The 18,484-nt window shown below is 43.3% G+C and overlaps 1 protein-coding gene across 1 annotated transcript in view; it reads left to right on the top strand.

Moving 5' to 3' along the window:
* Positions 1 to 18,484, top strand: part of cachd1 (cache domain containing 1) — a gene marked incomplete at its 3' end in the record, with an annotated part of 83,542 nt that overhangs the window by 63,327 nt on the left and 1,731 nt on the right. The window contains exons 11-25 of the mRNA XM_084163493.1: positions 1,103 to 1,226; positions 1,423 to 1,540; positions 2,993 to 3,161; positions 3,615 to 3,757; positions 4,144 to 4,325; positions 4,749 to 4,859; positions 5,678 to 5,800; positions 6,798 to 7,014; positions 8,196 to 8,356; positions 8,594 to 8,680; positions 10,242 to 10,358; positions 10,899 to 11,050; positions 11,861 to 12,022; positions 12,484 to 12,552; positions 12,665 to 12,766. Coding sequence (XP_084019619.1) covers positions 1,103 to 1,226; positions 1,423 to 1,540; positions 2,993 to 3,161; positions 3,615 to 3,757; positions 4,144 to 4,325; positions 4,749 to 4,859; positions 5,678 to 5,800; positions 6,798 to 7,014; positions 8,196 to 8,356; positions 8,594 to 8,680; positions 10,242 to 10,358; positions 10,899 to 11,050; positions 11,861 to 12,022; positions 12,484 to 12,552; positions 12,665 to 12,766 — 2,037 coding nt within the window. The remainder of the gene's footprint in view (positions 1 to 1,102; positions 1,227 to 1,422; positions 1,541 to 2,992; positions 3,162 to 3,614; positions 3,758 to 4,143; positions 4,326 to 4,748; positions 4,860 to 5,677; positions 5,801 to 6,797; positions 7,015 to 8,195; positions 8,357 to 8,593; positions 8,681 to 10,241; positions 10,359 to 10,898; positions 11,051 to 11,860; positions 12,023 to 12,483; positions 12,553 to 12,664; positions 12,767 to 18,484) is intronic.

Here is an 18,484-nt window from a genome sequence, read left to right as displayed (position 1 = left end):
TGTATGGAGGAGTGGGCCAAAATCCCTGCTGCAGTGTGTGCAAACCTGGTCAAGACCTACAGGAAACGTATGATCTCTGTAATTGCAAACAAAGGTTTCTGTACCAAATATTAAGTTCTGCTTTTCTGATGTATCAAATACTTATGTCATGCAATAAAATGCAAATTAATTACTTAAAAATCATACAATGTGATTTTCTGGATTTCATAGGTACACTTCAACTGTCTCTCACAGTTGAAGTGTACCTATGATAAAAATTACAGACCTCTACATGCTTTGTAAGTAGGGAAACCTGCAAAATCGGCAGTGTATCAAATACTTGTTCTCCCCACTGTATTTAAGATGTTAAGGTTAAAAATAAAATAAAAAAATTTAAATAAAAGATTTTCAAGTTAAACAGGCCATGTTCAGACGTGTGTGTTGACTGGGTTATTATGAAACTTTGTCAGACTAGCAGTATAGCCTCTGTACTCCCTAGAGGGGTTTTGGGAAACAATCCGAATGGTTGGCAGTAATGTTATTGTAATGAGTCTGTTGTCAGATGACAGGTTGTTACTGCACGGTGCTTATTACACTGTCAAACCATGATTAATGAGTATTAAAGTCGTTAGGTGTGTTGTGACTAATAGGCCACTCTCAATTAGACAGCAGATAAACAGTTGAGTGGAGAGTAGACTGCTGCTGTAATGTTAATGGACTGTTGTAGTATGGAGGTAATGTGGTCAGAGATACCTTGTCGTTAGAGAAGAGGGATTCTCCTCGCTCTCGCTCGCTCTCTCTCTCTCACTTTGCCCTCCTTAAAATACACCCCCCCTGTCTCTCCCTCCTTCCCTCCTCCCTCGTAAGGGCTTTCAATCTCCCATAGCTTACTATTAGTGCTGCTCTGGTGCCTGCCTGAATACAGGACCACAGTAGTAGGGGTCTAGGGGTGATCTGGCCTCACCCTGCCCAGGGAGCAGTAGCCCGTCCCTGGGGTGAGGTGTGGTCAAGGCCCCTGGGTGCTGGAGGCTCCATGAAAGGCTGCTCCTGTGAAGAGCCCTTGATGGCATTGACTGATGATGCGTGTTCTGTTCTGATGATGTGGATATTTTTGGTTTCCTAGGTTACACCCTGATGCACCCGTCCCTCACACGGCCCTACCTGATGACAGAGCCTCCCCTCCACACTGACATCATCCACTATGAGAACATCCCTGGGTTCCCCGTGGTACGGGACAACATACTCCAGTGAGTTAGGGTCAAGGCTCAGAGGGTTTCACCAGTATGTATCCATGCTGGAAACTCAAGGCAGACTAGTAATGTAGTAAGATGTGTTTTCATCCACTCTCTTTGTCATTGCAATCTTTGTTTACATAATGTAATCTGCATTGCACGCTCTTGTGTTGCTAACGTTAACCCTCCTACTTCCTGTCCCTCCCTCCAGTCTTCCCCTGGGTAGTCAGGTGATAGCTGTGCCCACCAACTCCTCTCTGTCCTGGCACACCAACCGCCTCCGAGACCCCAGCAAGGAGGCCTACAACGTCAGCTACACATGGAAACTGGTGCGATGCACTGCTGTTGCTGTCTGTCACTCTGTCTGTCTGTCTGTTTGTGACTCTGTATTTCTCCTCTCTAGATCGAGATCCCTTTTTTCCCCCTCTTCCTCTCCCCTCTGTCCCTCTCTCACCCCCTCTCTCCATAACACAACAAGCCAGCAATTCAGTATTGCATCTTCATCTTATTTTTCCCTCTCTCCCTCTTCCTCTGTCACGCCATCTCCCTCAGTCACAGTGGTTCCCACCCAACACTGTCACCTCCAATCTGTCACCTTTAGAAAAACCCAGTGCCCCCCCCCCCCCCAGCCACTATGTGTCATGTTTTAGGAAAAATAGGGCGGACAGCAAAAACCTCATCTTAAAAGTGGATTTTTTTGCTTGAGAAACAGAGTTCACACATCACTTATTCTATGACCTATGACTAGTTTCTTCTACCCAGCTGTCTCTATGTTGTTGTCAAGTTCAGCATTAAAATGGTAACTTGGCTTAGCAAAGTCTTGTTGCACCAGATCTGCTGAAGGGCTCTGGTGTGTTTCAGTGTTTTGCCACACCAGCCCACTCTCTCCTGTCCTGTCCTGTCCTAGCCTCCCAGCCAGATCCACTCAACATGTGTAATTTAAAGGTCCAATGCAGCTGTTTTTATCTCGATATCAAATCATTTCTGGGTAACAATTAAGTACGTTACTGTGACTGTTTTCAATTCAAATGGTCAAAAAGAAACAAAAATAGCTTATTAGCAAAGAGCAATTTCTCAAGCAAGAATTTTGCTAGGACTGTCTGGGAAAACTGAAAACTAGCTGTTATTGGCAGAGGTTTGGAACTCTTATTCTTATTGGTCTATTAACTAATTAGGCCTAAACTCTATCCCACCAAAACAGGCAGACATTTTAGGCGTTCTTTTCAAACAGCTCTTACACTAAAACGGTATTATCATCATTTTCACAGTATTATTTCAACCTCAGTGTGAAAATATAAATAAAACACAGGAAAATCATGGTTTTGACTGCAATGGGCCTTTAAAATCATTGGCGCCGTCATTATGCACAGCACATTTATCAGCACCAGTCAGCAGTGCTGGGAAAGGACGGCCTGCGTGTGTGTGTGCACGTGCGTGCGCTCACGCGATGGGTTAATAAAACACTCGCTGTGACGTCTGAAAGTAAACACACTGGAAAAGAAGGCAGACAGGAGCAGGGAGTAGGAGTGTGTGTAGTGTCACTGTCGGAGCTCAGGAGTTTCTAAACCTCAACTCCCCATTACAAGTTATGATCAGTCATGTCTTATCAATGATTGTGAAAATCTAGTAAAATGTCTCTAGCTGTGTGTATGCTCTAAGTAGAAGCTCCTACACAAAACATCCATTCTCTTCTCCCTCAATCCCTCTCCCTTCCACCCAGTGCCTGTACCCCAGGGATACTCATTAACACACATATAAATCCCATCCTCTCCCCTCCCCAGGTGCAGGACAAGGCGTTCATCCTGTGCATAGTGTACGTCCAGCCAGAGATCCCTGTGAAACACCTGAAGAACCTGAACACTGCTCCCAGCTCCAAGCTGCTCTATCATCGCCTAGACCTGCTGGGACAGCCCAGCTCCTGTCTGCACTTCAAACAGCTGGCCACCGTTGGTAAGACATGGGGCCACACAGGCAATGACTGTGAGAGAGGAACTAGGCTAGAGGCAGAGAATTTATTCATTTAGTCTCTATTTTCCTCTCTCTGTCTGTCTGGCTTTCTGTCGCTCTCGCTCTCTCTCTCGCTCTCTGTCTGTCTGGCTCTCTGGCTCTGTCTGGCTCTTGGTTCTCTCTCTCTCTCTGTCTCTCTGTCTGTCTGGCTCTCTGTCTCTGTCTGTCTGGCTCTGTCTCTCTCTCTCTCTCTCTCTCTCTCTCTCTGTCTGGCTCTCTGTCTCTCTCTCGCTCTCTCTCTGTCTGTCTGGCTCTCTGTCTGGCTCTCTCTCTCTGTCTCTTTCTCTGTCTCTCTGTCTGTCTGTCTCTCTGTCTCTCTCTCGCTCTCTCTCTGTCTGTCTGGCTCTCTGTCTGGCTCTCTGTCTCTCTGTCTCTTTCTCTGTCTCTCTCTCTCAGAGAGTCCTACAGTGATGCTGTCTGCAGGGAGTTTCTCCTCGCCCTACGAACACCTCAGCCAACCAGAGACCAAACGCATGGTGGAACACTACACTGCCTACCTCAGTGATAACACACGCCTCATAGCCAACCCTGGACTCAAGGTACACTCACACACTCACACAATCACATTTGATTGACCGTAACGACAGTCATTAACACAGAGAAGCCAAACTAATATCAAACACGTATCTTCTGAAAAGACCACACTAGCAAAACACCACCAAAAGAAAGACAGGTCTCTTAGCTTCACTGCTTTCTGTGTCTTTTAGGAGAAGCTAGAGAAAAGCTCCATGTTTTTAGCAGCCTGTGTGCACAGCATTTTTAGCCCCTCTCTGTACGTGGTGAGAGAGTGGGGGAGAGACTGAGAGACTCTCAGTAAAGGGTGAGGGAGATCCTGAGCTGGGCCTACCCTACAGCTTAGAGAGAGCTCAGCTCTTCTTCCCTGTCTTAAAGGAACCCTGCTATATCCCTCTCTCTCTCCATCTAGTCGTCGGTCAGGAACGAGGTGATGGCGACCAGTCACGTCACAGATGAATGGATGACACTCATGGAGATGAGTAGCCTCAACTGCTACATTGTTCGCCGTTACATAGCAACGCCCAATGGGGTGCTTCGGATTTACCCCGGCTCACTCATGGACAAAGCCTTCGATCCGACCCGGAGACAATGGTGAGGTTAATTTAGCGGTGTGTGGGGGGTAGAGAGTGATGGAAAGGTGAGTCCTGCAAAACAGTGTTTTGGATCGGCTTAGTGCATAGCTTTCTCTGTTCATGGTCTGAATGATTCACTTTCTATGGAAAAGTTTTGAGTTCTACTAAATCCTTCATGACACTTTTCATTTTGTATGGCAGTCTAGAGTAGTCAGATATATTTTCACCTTGGAATGTTTTAGTATAAATGTTTCAGTCAGGATCTGTTACTTTTCTAGAATAAACATTGTTTTTTAGTTTTTTTCCCCCAGTCTTTAGTTAGTAGACAGTATCCACAGGTATTGTCAGGGAATTAGTATGTTGTGTCAAGGCGTTTGTTTTTGTTTCCCATCACACTGACCATGCTCTCTAACCTCTAACCTCTGACCTCTGATCCAAACAGGTACCAGCACGCGGTGGCGAACCCAGGCCTCATCACCTTCACCGGGCCTTACCTGGATGTGGGCGGGGCCGGATACGTGGTCACCATCAGCCACACCATCCACGCCTCCAGGTACTCTAGGAGGACACACACAATCTTCCTCACCATTCACGCCCTAGGCTCTGATTGGAAGAAACCCAGTTGGACTGTATCCATGTCACACAGAGTGATGGTGATACACCAGTCTAGTTATCAGGGCAACCTGATAAACACTAAGAGATTTTCATTTGAGACTGTTGATGAATTTGAAACGTTCTGTTTCTTTAGTTTTTTTAATGATACAATGCCAAGCTCTTCTGTTTTTTTCATAACTGGCATTTCATTATATATGCCAATATAGCAAATACTTTTATCCAAAGCGACTTAGTCATGCGTGCATACATTCATTGTATGGGTGGCAGCAGTAGGAATCAAATCCATGACCCTTGGGGTTGTAACCGACATGCTCTACCGACTGAGCCACATAAGACCATTATCTCAAGCAATACATAGAGCAAAACATGAAGAAGTAGTGGGAAATAGACAGACTAATTTGATCTGCAAGTGTAATGGCCCTGGCAGTCTCCTGTTTGTGCCTGCTGACTACAGTTACAACGTTACTGGTTAATCTCAGAGGAGGCTGTAGACTTGAGGCAATCACCAACAACTGGATTATGATATAATACACACACAGCTCTGATAAGGCAGGCTCAGTGTGTTTGTTGGTTCTGGCCCAGTGAGCATGTCCTGTGGCCTCTGTAGTATGCCTAGACGCTGCTCTCAAATAAGGCTCCCAAGAGCTGCGCGAACATGCCTTTATACCAGAGCATGGTTTTGGGAAGGGAAGGTAGCTAGAGAATATGAAATGTGCACTGTTGAATAATGTTCTCTCCTCTGCTCTCTCTGTGTAGTTCTCAGATGGCCTCAGGGTATGCAGTAGCAGTGATGGGGATAGACTTCACACTGCGTTACTTCTACAAGGTTCTGCTGGACCTGCTACCCATCTGCAATCAGGACAAGGGCAACAAGATCCGGTATGTCTTTCTTTGAGGGTCCTTCTCTCTTGTTATAGGGGTTTGTGACTATGACTGATAGGGATCCTGGCACATTCACTAGTCCTCCAACATCCCAGCATGCCCTCTGCTAAGTGGGAGAAACCAAAGAGAGAGACTCAAGGAAGTTTTCTGTTGTGGTCCAGAAATAAACTATGCTGGTTACAAAGAAGGTGAGAGGGGGAGAGGGGGGAGAGGGAGAAGGGGAGAGGGAGAAGGGGAGAGGGAGAAGGGGAGAGGGAGAAGGGGAGAGGGAGGGAGGGGGAGTCAAAAGAAGATAAACTGATTATAATTACATTCCAGAAACATCCTGTTATGCTAGATGCTGCTGCTACATTATTTTTCTCGTTTCACTCTTTGTCTCCCCTCCCTCCCTCCAGTATCTCTCTCTGTACCCCTAATCTATCTCTCCCTCCCTCTCCCCCTTCTCTCTCCAGTCCTCTCCCCCTTTCTTTCTCTCGCTCCCCCCGTCTCTCTCTCTCTCTCTCTCTCTCTCTCTCTGTCTGACAGTCTTCAGTGGTTCATGTTTAACTGGAGGAAGGGGATGGAGGTGGGTTGGGGTTGAATGGTTTTCTATCATGCAGGATGGGGTAATATGGGACAATACACAGAGCTGAGCTGGAGCCTGGCCCATGTGGTGCTCTTAACCCTCAGAACTTGCTCTCTCTCCCTGTAACACCACCCCCCGTCTCTCCTGACTTAACACTGCTCTCTGCCCTCCACATCCACTGTAATCGCTCTGGCTCTCTCCCTCTCAACAGCAAGTCTGAGCTTCGGGTTCTGTTGTGTTTAAATCAGATGGATTTCAGTGGGCATGTGTTTAAGTATTTAAGTGTATTAAGTTAAATTGATTGTACTGTTCAGTAAAATGAATAATACTTCAACTGGATTTTCTCTCTCTGTCTCTCCATCTCTCGCTCTCTCGGTCTCGATCTCTCCGTCACTCTCTCTGTCGCTTTCTTGCTGTCTCTCTCTCTAGGTGTTTCATCATGGAGGACAGGGGTTACTTGGTGGCCCACCCCACCCTCATCGACCCTAAAGGTCACGCCCCAGCCGAGCGGCAGCACATCACACACAAGGAACCACTGGTGGCCAACGACATCCTGAACCATCCTAACTTTGTCAAGAAGAACCTGTGCAACAGCTTCAGCGACCGCACGGTCCAGCGTTTCTACAAGTTCAACACCAGCATCATTGTGAGTAGGGGCTCAGAGATAAGACTTTGGACAGCAGGGATTTTCTCACTCTCTGTCTCTCTCTCCCTGTCTCTCTCTCCCTGTCTCTCTCTCCCTGTCTCTCTCTCCCTGTCTCTCTCTCCCTGTCTCTCTCGCTCTGTCTCTCTCTCTGTCTCTCTCTGTCTGTCTTTCTCTCTCCGTCTCTCGCTCTGTCTCTCTCTCTGTCTGTCTTTCTCTCTCTGTCTCTCTCTCTGTCTGTCTTTCTCTCTCCGTCTCTCGCTCTGTCTCTCTCTCTGTCTGTCTTTCTCTCTCTGTCTCTCTCGGCCCCAATATGACCCTGCTGTCCAAAGTCTGACAGCCCCTGTGTCACAAGATCCACCATTTTGGATACAGTTTGACACTGACTGAGTAAATTTGACAGGTAGTGTCCTCTCGCTTTGTTGCCCTCAGAAAACCATTTTCCCAGGACAGCTTTTATTATTGTCCATCAGTATTATAGCCCCACCACGTGGTGAGAAATTGTATAGCAGCCTCAATGAGCTTTACTCAAATGACCCAAGTGCTTCCTTTCTTTGTAGAGCCATTGATAAACCATAGTCTAGTACCATGTTTTCTCTAATACATAGTATTTTGCATTTTTTAAACAAACCCAAAGAAGCTTGACAACACTCCTCCTGTCTCTCCTGATGGTGACCTGACTAACCTGGTCCACGGCTCCATGTACTGTCTGATAAACCCAATGATGTATATAAACCCTGGATTGCTGATGCTAAGTATTGGCCAATGAGAGGCTCTGAAGCCAGCGGTCGTCCATATTGGCACTCCTCAGAAATGCAGACCTCCATAGGAATGAATGGAATTCTACAGTATTTCATTTAAATGTTTCAAGGACAAAATTACACACATTCTTTTATTTGTATTTTTATGTTTAGCTCACATAATACAATTTAAAAGTATTCATTAAGGTGTCTGTAATATAATAAACATGGCATAAACAAATTTAAACATGAATAAATGCATTTCTATAGCTTCCAAAATATTTTTTACAATGGTGGGGGAGTGCCAAGATGGAGGCAAGGCGGCTTCAAAACAGCGCCCCGTTAGTCATCTAGTGTATAAATATAAATCATTGGATAAACCCTTGTCTAGTAACATATCTCACTATGTTCCCTCTCTCGCTCTCGATCCCTCTTCCTTCACAGGGTGATCTGACTAACCTGGTCCACGGGAGCCACTGCTCCAAGTACCGTCTGACCCGTATCCCTGGCACCAACGCTTTCGCTGGCATCGTCAATGAGACGTGTGATTCGCTGGCTTTCTGTGCCTGTAGCACCGTCGACCGCCTCTGTCTCAACTGTCACAGGTCAGATATACAGTCACAGGAGTTATAGAGTTACATTGGAAATAAGATGGTGTTTTATTATTTCTATTCAAGAACTCAATTAATTCTACGAGGTATCTGTTTAACTTGCTGTATTAAAAGGGGTGAATATTTGCGTCACAAAGTTCATTCATAGTACTTTTGTTGGTTTTCAGTCATAACTTTCATGGATCTATATTCTTACAACATGGCTGTAACTGTTGTCCATGTGTTGTACAGGATGGAGCAGAATGAGTGTGAGTGTCCATGTGAGTGCCCCCTGGAGGTCAACGAGTGTACTGGCAACCTCACCTACGCTGAGAACAGGTGAGTCAAGAACCACGATAAACATCCTGCATGTTAAAAAAGCCCACATTTTTGTTTTGTTTGTGTGTTTAGATGTGTATTGCTCTACTGTAATGTAGATGTGTGTGGGTGTCTGTGTATTTGAGTGTGTGTACCCGCATCTGTACTGAAGCCTTTTCTATAGTGCCCACAGGAAGTGATGGACTCGGTCATGCAGCTCACTGTCTCATCATGCCATTCCTCAGAAACACCTGTGTCCTCAGTCAGCCATTCAACTTTGACTAGCATTAACCTCTTAAGGATCTGACCCTTTTTTTCAATTTTCGCCTAAAATGACACCCAAATATAACTGCCTGTAGCTCAGGACCTGAAGCAAGGATATGCATATTCTTGATACCATTTGAAAGGAAACACTTTGAAGTTTGTGGAAATGTGAAATTAATGCAGGAGAATATAACACATTTGATCTGGTAAAAAATAATACAAACAAAAAAACATGCGTTTTCTATTTATTTTTTTGTTCCATCATCTTTGAAATGCAAGAGAAAGACCACAATATAATGTTGCAGTTTAGGCGCAATTTAGAATTTGGCCACTAGACGGCAGCAGTGTGTGCGCAAAGTTTCAGATTGATCAAGTGAAGCATTGCAATACTGGACTATTTTGTATCAAGTCTGCCCAAATGTGCCGAATTGGTCAACTGATAAATTTTCAAGTACATAACTATAGAGAACATACAAAAATGATATGGTAATACAAAATGTAAGTTTACACACTCCCAGGAATGTCATACATGATGGATCATTAGGTTATACACTAACATTCACACAACTAGACAGCAGGGGTTCAAACTATAGAACCCAGTTCCTACATTTGAATATAAAAATGGATTTTATCAAACAAAACTATGCTACATTTTATCTCTGGGACCCTTAGGATGACAAATCAGAGCAAGATTACTGAATGTAAGTACATTCAGAGGTGAATGTATCAAACCAGTTGCCGTGATAGGTTTTTTGTTGTTGTGCACTCTCCTCAAACAATAGCATGGTATTTTTTTCACTGTAATAGCTACTGTAAATTGGACAGTGCAGTTAGATTAACAAGAATGTAAGCTTTCTGCCCATATAAGACATGTCTATGTCCTGGAAAGTTTGCTGTTACTTACAACAGTCATGCTAATCACATTAGCGCATGTTAGCTCAACCGTCCCTTATACGGGACACAGATCCCGTAGAGGTTAACAACAACTGTCTGTCTGGCTAAGGCTCTTTGTGAGAGGAGAGGGCGGGTGGGAGGATAGAGGGATGCTAGAGAAAAGATTGTCCACAAAGCTGCTGTCAGACTGCAGTCATGCATTCATGTAGTGTTCACTCTGTTGTGGTTGATTGAGGTCTTTTCATGTAATGCTAATTACTGCCTAATTTGAAACTGGGACATTATCGTTGGTTAGTCATTACCTCCTTGATTCAGTGTGGTGACAGGTGTCTCTCATTTGAACTGTGTTTGTCATTGTTGTAGTCTGACCGTGTGGTCATGTTCATCACTATGGTCTGACCGTGTTTGTGGTTGTATTCAACAGGAACCCCAGCTGTGAGGTGCACCAGGAGCCCCTGTCTCTGACGGTGATGGACTCCAGTCTGCAGGACACCCTGCCCCAGTGTATCAACACCCGCTGCAGCCAGCGCTTCACTAGCAGGTAGAGGACATCTACCGCCCACAGCTACCGCCCACAGCTACCGCACACAGCTACCGGCTACGGCCCACAGGCCACAGCTACAGCCCACAGCTACCGCCCACAGCTACCGCCCACGGCTACCGCCCACAGCCACAGGCTACGGCCCACAGCCACAGGCTACAGCCCACAGCTATAGCCCACAGGCTACCGCCGACAGCTACCGCCCACAGCCACAGGCTACAGCCCACAGCTATAGCCCACAGGCTACCGCCCACAGCTACTGCCCACAGCACCTCCCTGGGGGAACGACAGTGTGAAGAAATACTGTACTGGATAATAAACTTCTTATTTTAGACCACACCTCTGTCATCTCTCAAACTGGAGTTTAATTAAAACATGTAGTGATGTGTATATACTGATTTAGAAGAGCAAAACAAGTTTCAGATCACAACACATTTCCAAAATACATTTGCTGAGATTTACTGTGAAGAAAATCCCTTAAATTGTATGTTAGAGTCTTGACCATGACTGTACCTCTTACCTTTACTCTGTGATCCCCAGTGACTGTTTTGGCGTGTTGGACTGTGAATGGTGTATGGTGGACAATGATGGGAAGACCCACCTGGAAAAACCTTACTGTGCCCTGCAGAAGGAATGCTTCGGGGGCATCCTCGGGGCCAAGAGCCCTTACATGGACGGCATGGGGATGTTGGGTGAGTCTACTCAGTCCTTATTGTCACAAGGTCATGCAAACAGAACAGGGTAGTGGGCTTGATTTCCCACAGCTATGTCCAGAGCAATTTATTTAGTGAGTTAGGACCAGAGCAATTTATTTAGAGAGTTAGGACCAGAGCAATTTATTTAGAGAGTTAGGACCAGAGCAATTTATTTAGAGAGTTAGGACCAGAGCAATTTATTTAGAGAGTTAGGACCAGAGCAATTTATTTAGAGAGTTAGGACCAGAGCAATTTATTTAGAGAGTTAGGACCAGAGCAATTTATTTAGAGAGTTAGGACCAGAGCAATTTATTTAGAGAGTTAGGACCAGAGCAATTTATTTAGAGAGTTAGGACCAGAGCAATTTATTTAGAGAGTTAGGACCAGAGCAATGTATTTAGAGAAGCCAACTTGTAGAATTTGTAATATTGTTCTAATTCTAAACATTCAGTTACACAGTATTCCCCATGTAATGTTAATGGGGAGCTAACATGAAACCGCATTGGCCCAACTCTCTATTGAGGTTTCTGCATTCTGATGCATTGACATGACCCTACAACATTCTATGGCGGCCATGTTAGCTCACCATTAACATTACATGGGGAATATTTAAACAATGCTGTGTAACTGAATGTCTAGAATTAGAACAATATTACAAATTCGACAAATTGGCCCAACTCTCTAAATACATAGCTCTGCCTATGTCATAGTCCTCCTAGAATAATATTTGGTTAACATAATAGATGTAATTTATTTAACTTCCACTCTCTCTCCCTCCTCCCCCTGCTCTCCCCTCCCTCCTTCCAGATGAGGAGGTGGCATCTCTGAACATGATTCGGAGTGCCCCGGTAGGGCCGGTTGCCGGGGGGATTATGGGCTGTATCATGGTGCTGGTGTTGGCTGTCTACGCCTACAGACACCAGATCCACCGGCGCTCACACCAACACATGTCCCCTCTGGCTGCACAGGGTAAGACACCTCGACATACTGGAGATGAATGTTACCTAGAACAACTGACTATGGAAATACAGCTAATTAGTGCATGCAAGTTGGACAACATCGGTGACACAAGTAGCCTCTGATTTAAGTTCTCAGAGAAATCTCAGTGCTATTAATAGGACATGTTATTGACATTTAAAACCACTTTAGTGTCTTAGTGTGTTATGAAAGTACTCAAACTCAGACAGTAATTGCCCCTATAATTGCCTCTGTTGTCTGACAATCAGGTCTTAGTTTTGATAATGAAAGCTGTTGCTAGAGCTGTGGGGATGATTTAATTAACTAAAGCCCTGGACTCAATGGCTGACCTGCGCTACAGACAGCAGCATTGCCTTTCCCTAATGAGACCATAAACACTCGTTGTTAACTCTGACAAGAGATACATGAAAGAAATCTCTTACAATAATACTTTCCCTCTCTCCTTTCTGCAGAGATGTCAGTGCGGATGTCTAACCTGGATAATGAGCGAGATGAGGACAGTCATGAAGACAGGGGAATCAGTAAGTACTGCAGGACAATTAGTATCAGTGTACTGTAAGACCATTACCTTGACTTGACCCTGTGTTTTATTCCTTGTATTAAACCTAGATGTTTTCCTGTCCCGTCCTGCAGTCAGCAACACACGGTTTATCGCCGCGGTGATCGAGAGACACACCCACAGTCCCGAGCGCAGGAGGAGGTACTGGGGACGCTCAGGGACAGAGAGTGACCACGGTAAGACCAGAAGATGACCCCAGAGGAAACAGGCCTCTGTTCTGCTCTTAAAACCACACATTGTATGGTTGAGAGGGAGGAGAGTAGTATAACTCTGTGTAGAACCACCGGAGATGAGACTCTAGCTAACACTGCTAGTGTAACTACTGATCATAGAGGAAAGTGAAGGAGAGGAGGAAATGGATGCAGTGGAGAAATACAGAGAGAGTGCAAGAAAGAGGGCGGAGGCGTTTCAGGGCAAAAGCGTATTGGCTCTGTTCCTCAGCTCAGTCAGAGCTGTCCTTCCACAGTCCACACACTCACACAGCTGCTCTACTCTCTGGACACACACTCACACAGCTGCTCTACTCTCTGGACACACACTCAGTCAGAGGGGTCCTTCCACAGTCCACACACTCACACAGCTGCTCTACTCTCTGGACACACACTCAGTCAGAGGTGTCCTTCCACAGTCCACACACTCACACAGCTGCTCTACTCTCTGGACACACACTCAGTCACTGAGTGAAGGATGTTGTCTAACAGCCTGCAGGCTAACAGACATCCAGGTATGGGCTTTATTAATACAACCTTTCTCTGTGTATTATGTCCAAGTTATTACCCTGTTTCAGGCCCCGTCTCCACGGTTGCGCACTGTTCATGACCTTTTAACTGAGATTACTTTTCTCACCTCTTGAACTACTCTGAAAACGGATGACAAATAGCAATAGCACTGTTTGAAATGACCTCTCATCAATAGATGGAAGGAGTTGAGCAGAGGATAGGAGAGAGGAGCTATGCAGTCAGTGCTGCTGACATTGGCATATTTCCTCTCCTCCGGATCCCATTGAAGTTCTCCCCATAGTTCTCTCTGACAGAATTAGAGAACATGTCAAAAGGCCAAATGACCTTCAGAAGCTCTACTAGCCAGGTTATATCAGTACCTCTTTTAATTTTATTTTTTCTTAGGGGGTAGATCAGCTTTAATATTGCAGATGGATTGTAACTTCCATCAATGTAATTGTCTGCATCACTTCCAATCCCCATTATGTTTTTTTCTCTCTCGCATATATATATATATATATATATATATATATATATATATATATATATATATATATATATATATATATATATATATATATATACAGTGAGGGAAAAAAGTATTTGATCCCCTGCTGATTTTGTACGTTTGCCCACTGACAAAGAAATGATCAGTCTTTAATTTTAATGGTAGGTTTATTTGAACAGTGAGAGACAGAATAACAACAACAAAATCCAAAAACACGCATGTCAAAAATGTTATAAATTGATTTGCATTTTAATGAGGGAAATAAGTATTTGACCCCTCTGCAAAACATGACTTAGTACTTGGTGGCAAAACCTTTGTTGGCAATCACAGAGGTCAGATGTTTCTTGTAGTTGGCCACCAGGTTTGCACACATCTCAGGAGGGATTTTGTCCCACTCCTCTTTGCAGATCTTCTCCAAGTCATTAAGGTTTCGAGGCTGATGTTTGTCAACTCGAACCTTCAGCTCCCTCCACAGATTTTCTATGGGATTAAGGTCTGGAGACTGGCTAGGCCACTCCAGGACCTTAATGTGCTTCTTCTTGAGCCAGTCCTTTGTTGCCTTGGCCGTGTGTTTTGGGTCATTGTCATGCTGGAATACCCATCCACGACCCATTTTCAATGTCCTGGCTGAGGGAAGGAGGTTCTCACCCAAGATTTGACGGTACATGGCCCCGTCCATCGTCCCTTTGATGCGGTGAAGTTGTCCTGTCGCCTTAGCAGAAAAACACCCCCAAAACATGGAGGTTTCCACCTCCATGTTTGACGGTGGGGAGGGTGTTCTTGGGGTCATAGGCAGCATTCCTCCTCCTCCAAACACGGCGAGTTGAGTTGATGCCAAAGAGCTCAATTTTGGTCTCATCTGACCACAACACTTTCACCCAGTTCTCCTCTGAATCATTCAGATGTTCATTGGCAAACTTCAGACGGCCCTGTATATGTGCTTTCTTGAGCAGGGGGACCTTGCGGGCGCTGCAGGATTTCAGTCCTTCACGGCGTAGTGTGTTACCAATTGTTTTCTTGGTGACTATGGTCCCAGCTGCCTTGAGATCATTGACAAGATCCTCCCGTGTAGTTCTGGGCTGATTCCTCACCATTCTCATGTTCATTGCAACTCCACGAGGTGAGATCTTGCATGGAGCCCCAGGCCGAGGGAGATTGGCAGTTATTTTGTGTTTGTTCCATTTGCGAATAATCGCACCAACTGTTGTCACCTTCTCACCAAGCTGCTTGGCGATGGTCTTGTAGCCCATTCCAGCCTTGTGTAGGTCTACAATCTTGTCCCTGACATCCTTGGAGAGCTCTTTGGTCTTGTCCATGGTGGAGAGTTTGGAATCTGATTGATTGATTGCTTCTGTGGACAGGTGTCTTTTATACAGGTAACAAGCTGAGATTAGGAGCACTCCCTTTAAGAGTGTGCTCCTAATCTCAGCTCGTTACCTGTATAAAAGACACCTGGGAGCCAGAAATCTTTCTGATTGAGAGGGGGTCAAATACTTATTTCCCTCATTAAAATGCAAATCAATTTATAAAAATTTTGACATGCGTTTTTCTGGATTTTTTTGTTGTTATTCTGTCTCTCACTGTTCAAATAAACCTACCATTAAAATTATAGACTGATCATTTCTTTGTCAGTGGGCATACTTTTTTCCCTCACTGTGTATATATATATATATATATATATATATATATATATACATACATACATACATACATACATACATACATACATACATACATACATACATACATACATACATACACATTTCCTTTAAAAAATATATATTTCCCTTTATTACTTTCCAACCCCACCACCCCTTCCCTAATTGGATACAGTCCTGTGTAGCTCAGTTGGTAGAGCATGGCGCTTGCAACGCCAGGGTTGTGGGTTCGATTCCCACGGGGGACCAGTATGAAAAAATGTATGCACTCACTAACTGTAAGTTGCTCTGGATAAGAGCGTCTGCAAAATGACTAAAATGTAAAATGTAAACATGTAAACTAGTGAACAACAATGCTTATACATTTCATGGACACAGCCAATCTCACAATAATTCTACTTTGTTTGTTTTTACTCCTGAACTTCCTCTACCCTCAACCTCTCCGATCATTTTCATGATGTCCATCCGGACAAGTTCCTTACATTTTCCCCCTTCCACTTTCCTCTTCCATTTTTGCGGTAATGCTGCAATTATTTGGTTGTAATTTTGGGTAGAGCAGACATTTCCATATGTTTTTGTTAGCTGCATGTGCGACATAACTCCACCAGTCCTACCGATGATATCATTTACGAAGATTATACCTTTAAAAAAATTTTTTTTAGCAATTAGTATTTTGGAGTTTAACCACAATATTTGTTGCATTATTTGTTCTGTCGTTTCTGGAGGATTCAATTGAAATTGCAACCAACTTTCTATGGCTTGTTTTAGAAATAGTGATATTTGGGAGATTTCCTTTTCAAATAACTGAAAGTGTGAGGTTGTAATCTGAATAAATGGAAAAAGGCCATTCTTGAACATTGGTAGAGAACCAGTTCTGATTTAAGTATAACTTTTTTTGTATGACTGAAGCTTTTAGTGATAGGTCTAAAGCTTTAATATTTAATCATTGCTGTCCTCTGAATTCATATTCATTATATAAATAGGCCAGTTTAATTTTGTCTGGCTTGCCGTTCCAAATAAAATTGAATCTTTTTTTCTCATATCTCATATTTTTTTCTCATAAAAACTGTTCGCTAGGCGTAGGCAAGACCATAAGCAAATAGGTAAACTGGGATAATACTAAAGAGTTAATCAAGGTGATTTTTCCACAAATTGACAGGTATTTACCTTTCCATGGTAGCAAGATCTTATCTATTTTTGCTAACTTTCTATTAAAATGTGTTGCAGTGAGATCATTTATTTCATTTGGGATATGTATTCCGAGCATATACACATCACCATCAGACCATTTTATTGGTAAACTACATGGTAATGTAACTTTTTTATTTTTTAGTTATCCAATACGTAATATAGTACATTTATCATAATTTGGTTGTAATCCAGAGAGGTTAGAAAATGTATCTAGATTCTCTGAAGTTGTGGATTTAAAAGAAAACATGAATCATCAGCGTACAATGACACTTTTGTTTTTAAGCCCTGTATTTCTAATCCTTTTATATTATTGTTGGATCTGATTTTAATAGCTAACATCTCAATGGCCGTAATAAATAGATATGCCGATAGTGGACAACCTTGTTTCACTCCTCTTGACAGTTTAAAGCTTTCTGAGAAATAGCCATTATTTACTATTTTACACCTAGGGTTACTATACATGATTTTAACCCATTTTATAAGAGATTCTCCAAAATTGAAATGCTCCAGGCATTTATATATAAACCCCAGTCGTACTTTATCCAATGCCTTTTCGAAGTCTGCTATGAATAGCAGGCCTGGATTCCCAGATTTTTCATAGTGTTCTATTGTTTCCAGTACTTGCCTTTATATTATCTCCAATGTATCTTCCATGTAAAAAACCTGTCTGATTAGAATGAATAATGTCAGACAATACCTTTTTAATTATATTTTGCTAGAATTTTTGCATCACAACACTGAAGTGTAAGGGGCCTCCAATTTTTTAAATGGACTGGATCTTTTGTATTTTCCACTTGTGTCCTTTTTCAGTAATAATGAAATCAGACCTTCTTCTTGAGTGTCTGATAATCTACCATTTACATAGGAGTGGTTAAAACATGCTAATAACGGTCCTCAGAGTATATCAAAAAAGGTTTGGCATACCTCGACTGGTATGCCATCCAACCCTGGAGTTTTCCCGGACTTAAAGTCTTTAATTGCATCCAGAAGTTCCTCCTCTGTAATTTCACCTTCACATGAGTCTTTCTGTATGGCTGTTAATTTTACATTATCAATAGAAAAAAAAACCTCTACAATTAGCTTCAGTTAGAGGAGATGGAGGCGACTGAAACAAAAACATATGCTTAAAGTACTTTGTTTACTCCTTCAAAATATAATTTGGTGAATCATGGGTGACTCCGTCATTTGTAACCAGTTTCAGTAAATTATTTTTGGTAGCATTTCAATGCTGAAGATTAAAAAATAATTTGGTGCATTTTTCCCCATATTCCATCCAGTTTGCTTTATTTTTATAATATATTACACTTGATCTTTCTTGAATACGTTTCTCCATTAATTTTGGTTTTTCCTCTAATTTATTCTTTTTTAATTTTAATTTTAACCTTTATTTAACTAGGCAAGTCAGTTAAGAACACATTCTTATTTACAATGACGGCCTACACCGGCCAAACCCGGACGACGGTGGGCCAATTGTGCGCTGCCCTATGGGACTCCCAATCACGGCCAGTTGTGATACAGCCTGGAATCGAACCGGGGGTCTGTAGTGACGCCTCAAGCACTGAGATGCAGTGCCTTAGACCGCTGCGCCACTCGGGAGCCCATTCTGAGCCTCTATGTTAGTTTTTATTGCTATCTATCTGTTCTGTTAGACCTTCTATTTCCTTTGTTAGTATGGACTCTTTTGACCTAAATTGCTTTTGTTTTCGAGATGAGTACTGAATTGCATAAAGGCACATTCAAAGGTATCCCATACAATAAAGGGATTTGCTGTACCTATATTATGTCGGAAAAAATCAGTTATGAATTCCTCTGTCCTAG

Source organism: Coregonus lavaretus (genome assembly GCF_964263955.1).
Source record: "Coregonus lavaretus genome assembly, chromosome: 6".
Lineage (NCBI taxonomy): Eukaryota > Metazoa > Chordata > Actinopteri > Salmoniformes > Salmonidae > Coregonus > Coregonus lavaretus.
The sequence above is the reverse complement of the archived record's forward strand: the minus strand, read 5'-3'. Positions and strand labels throughout refer to the sequence as shown.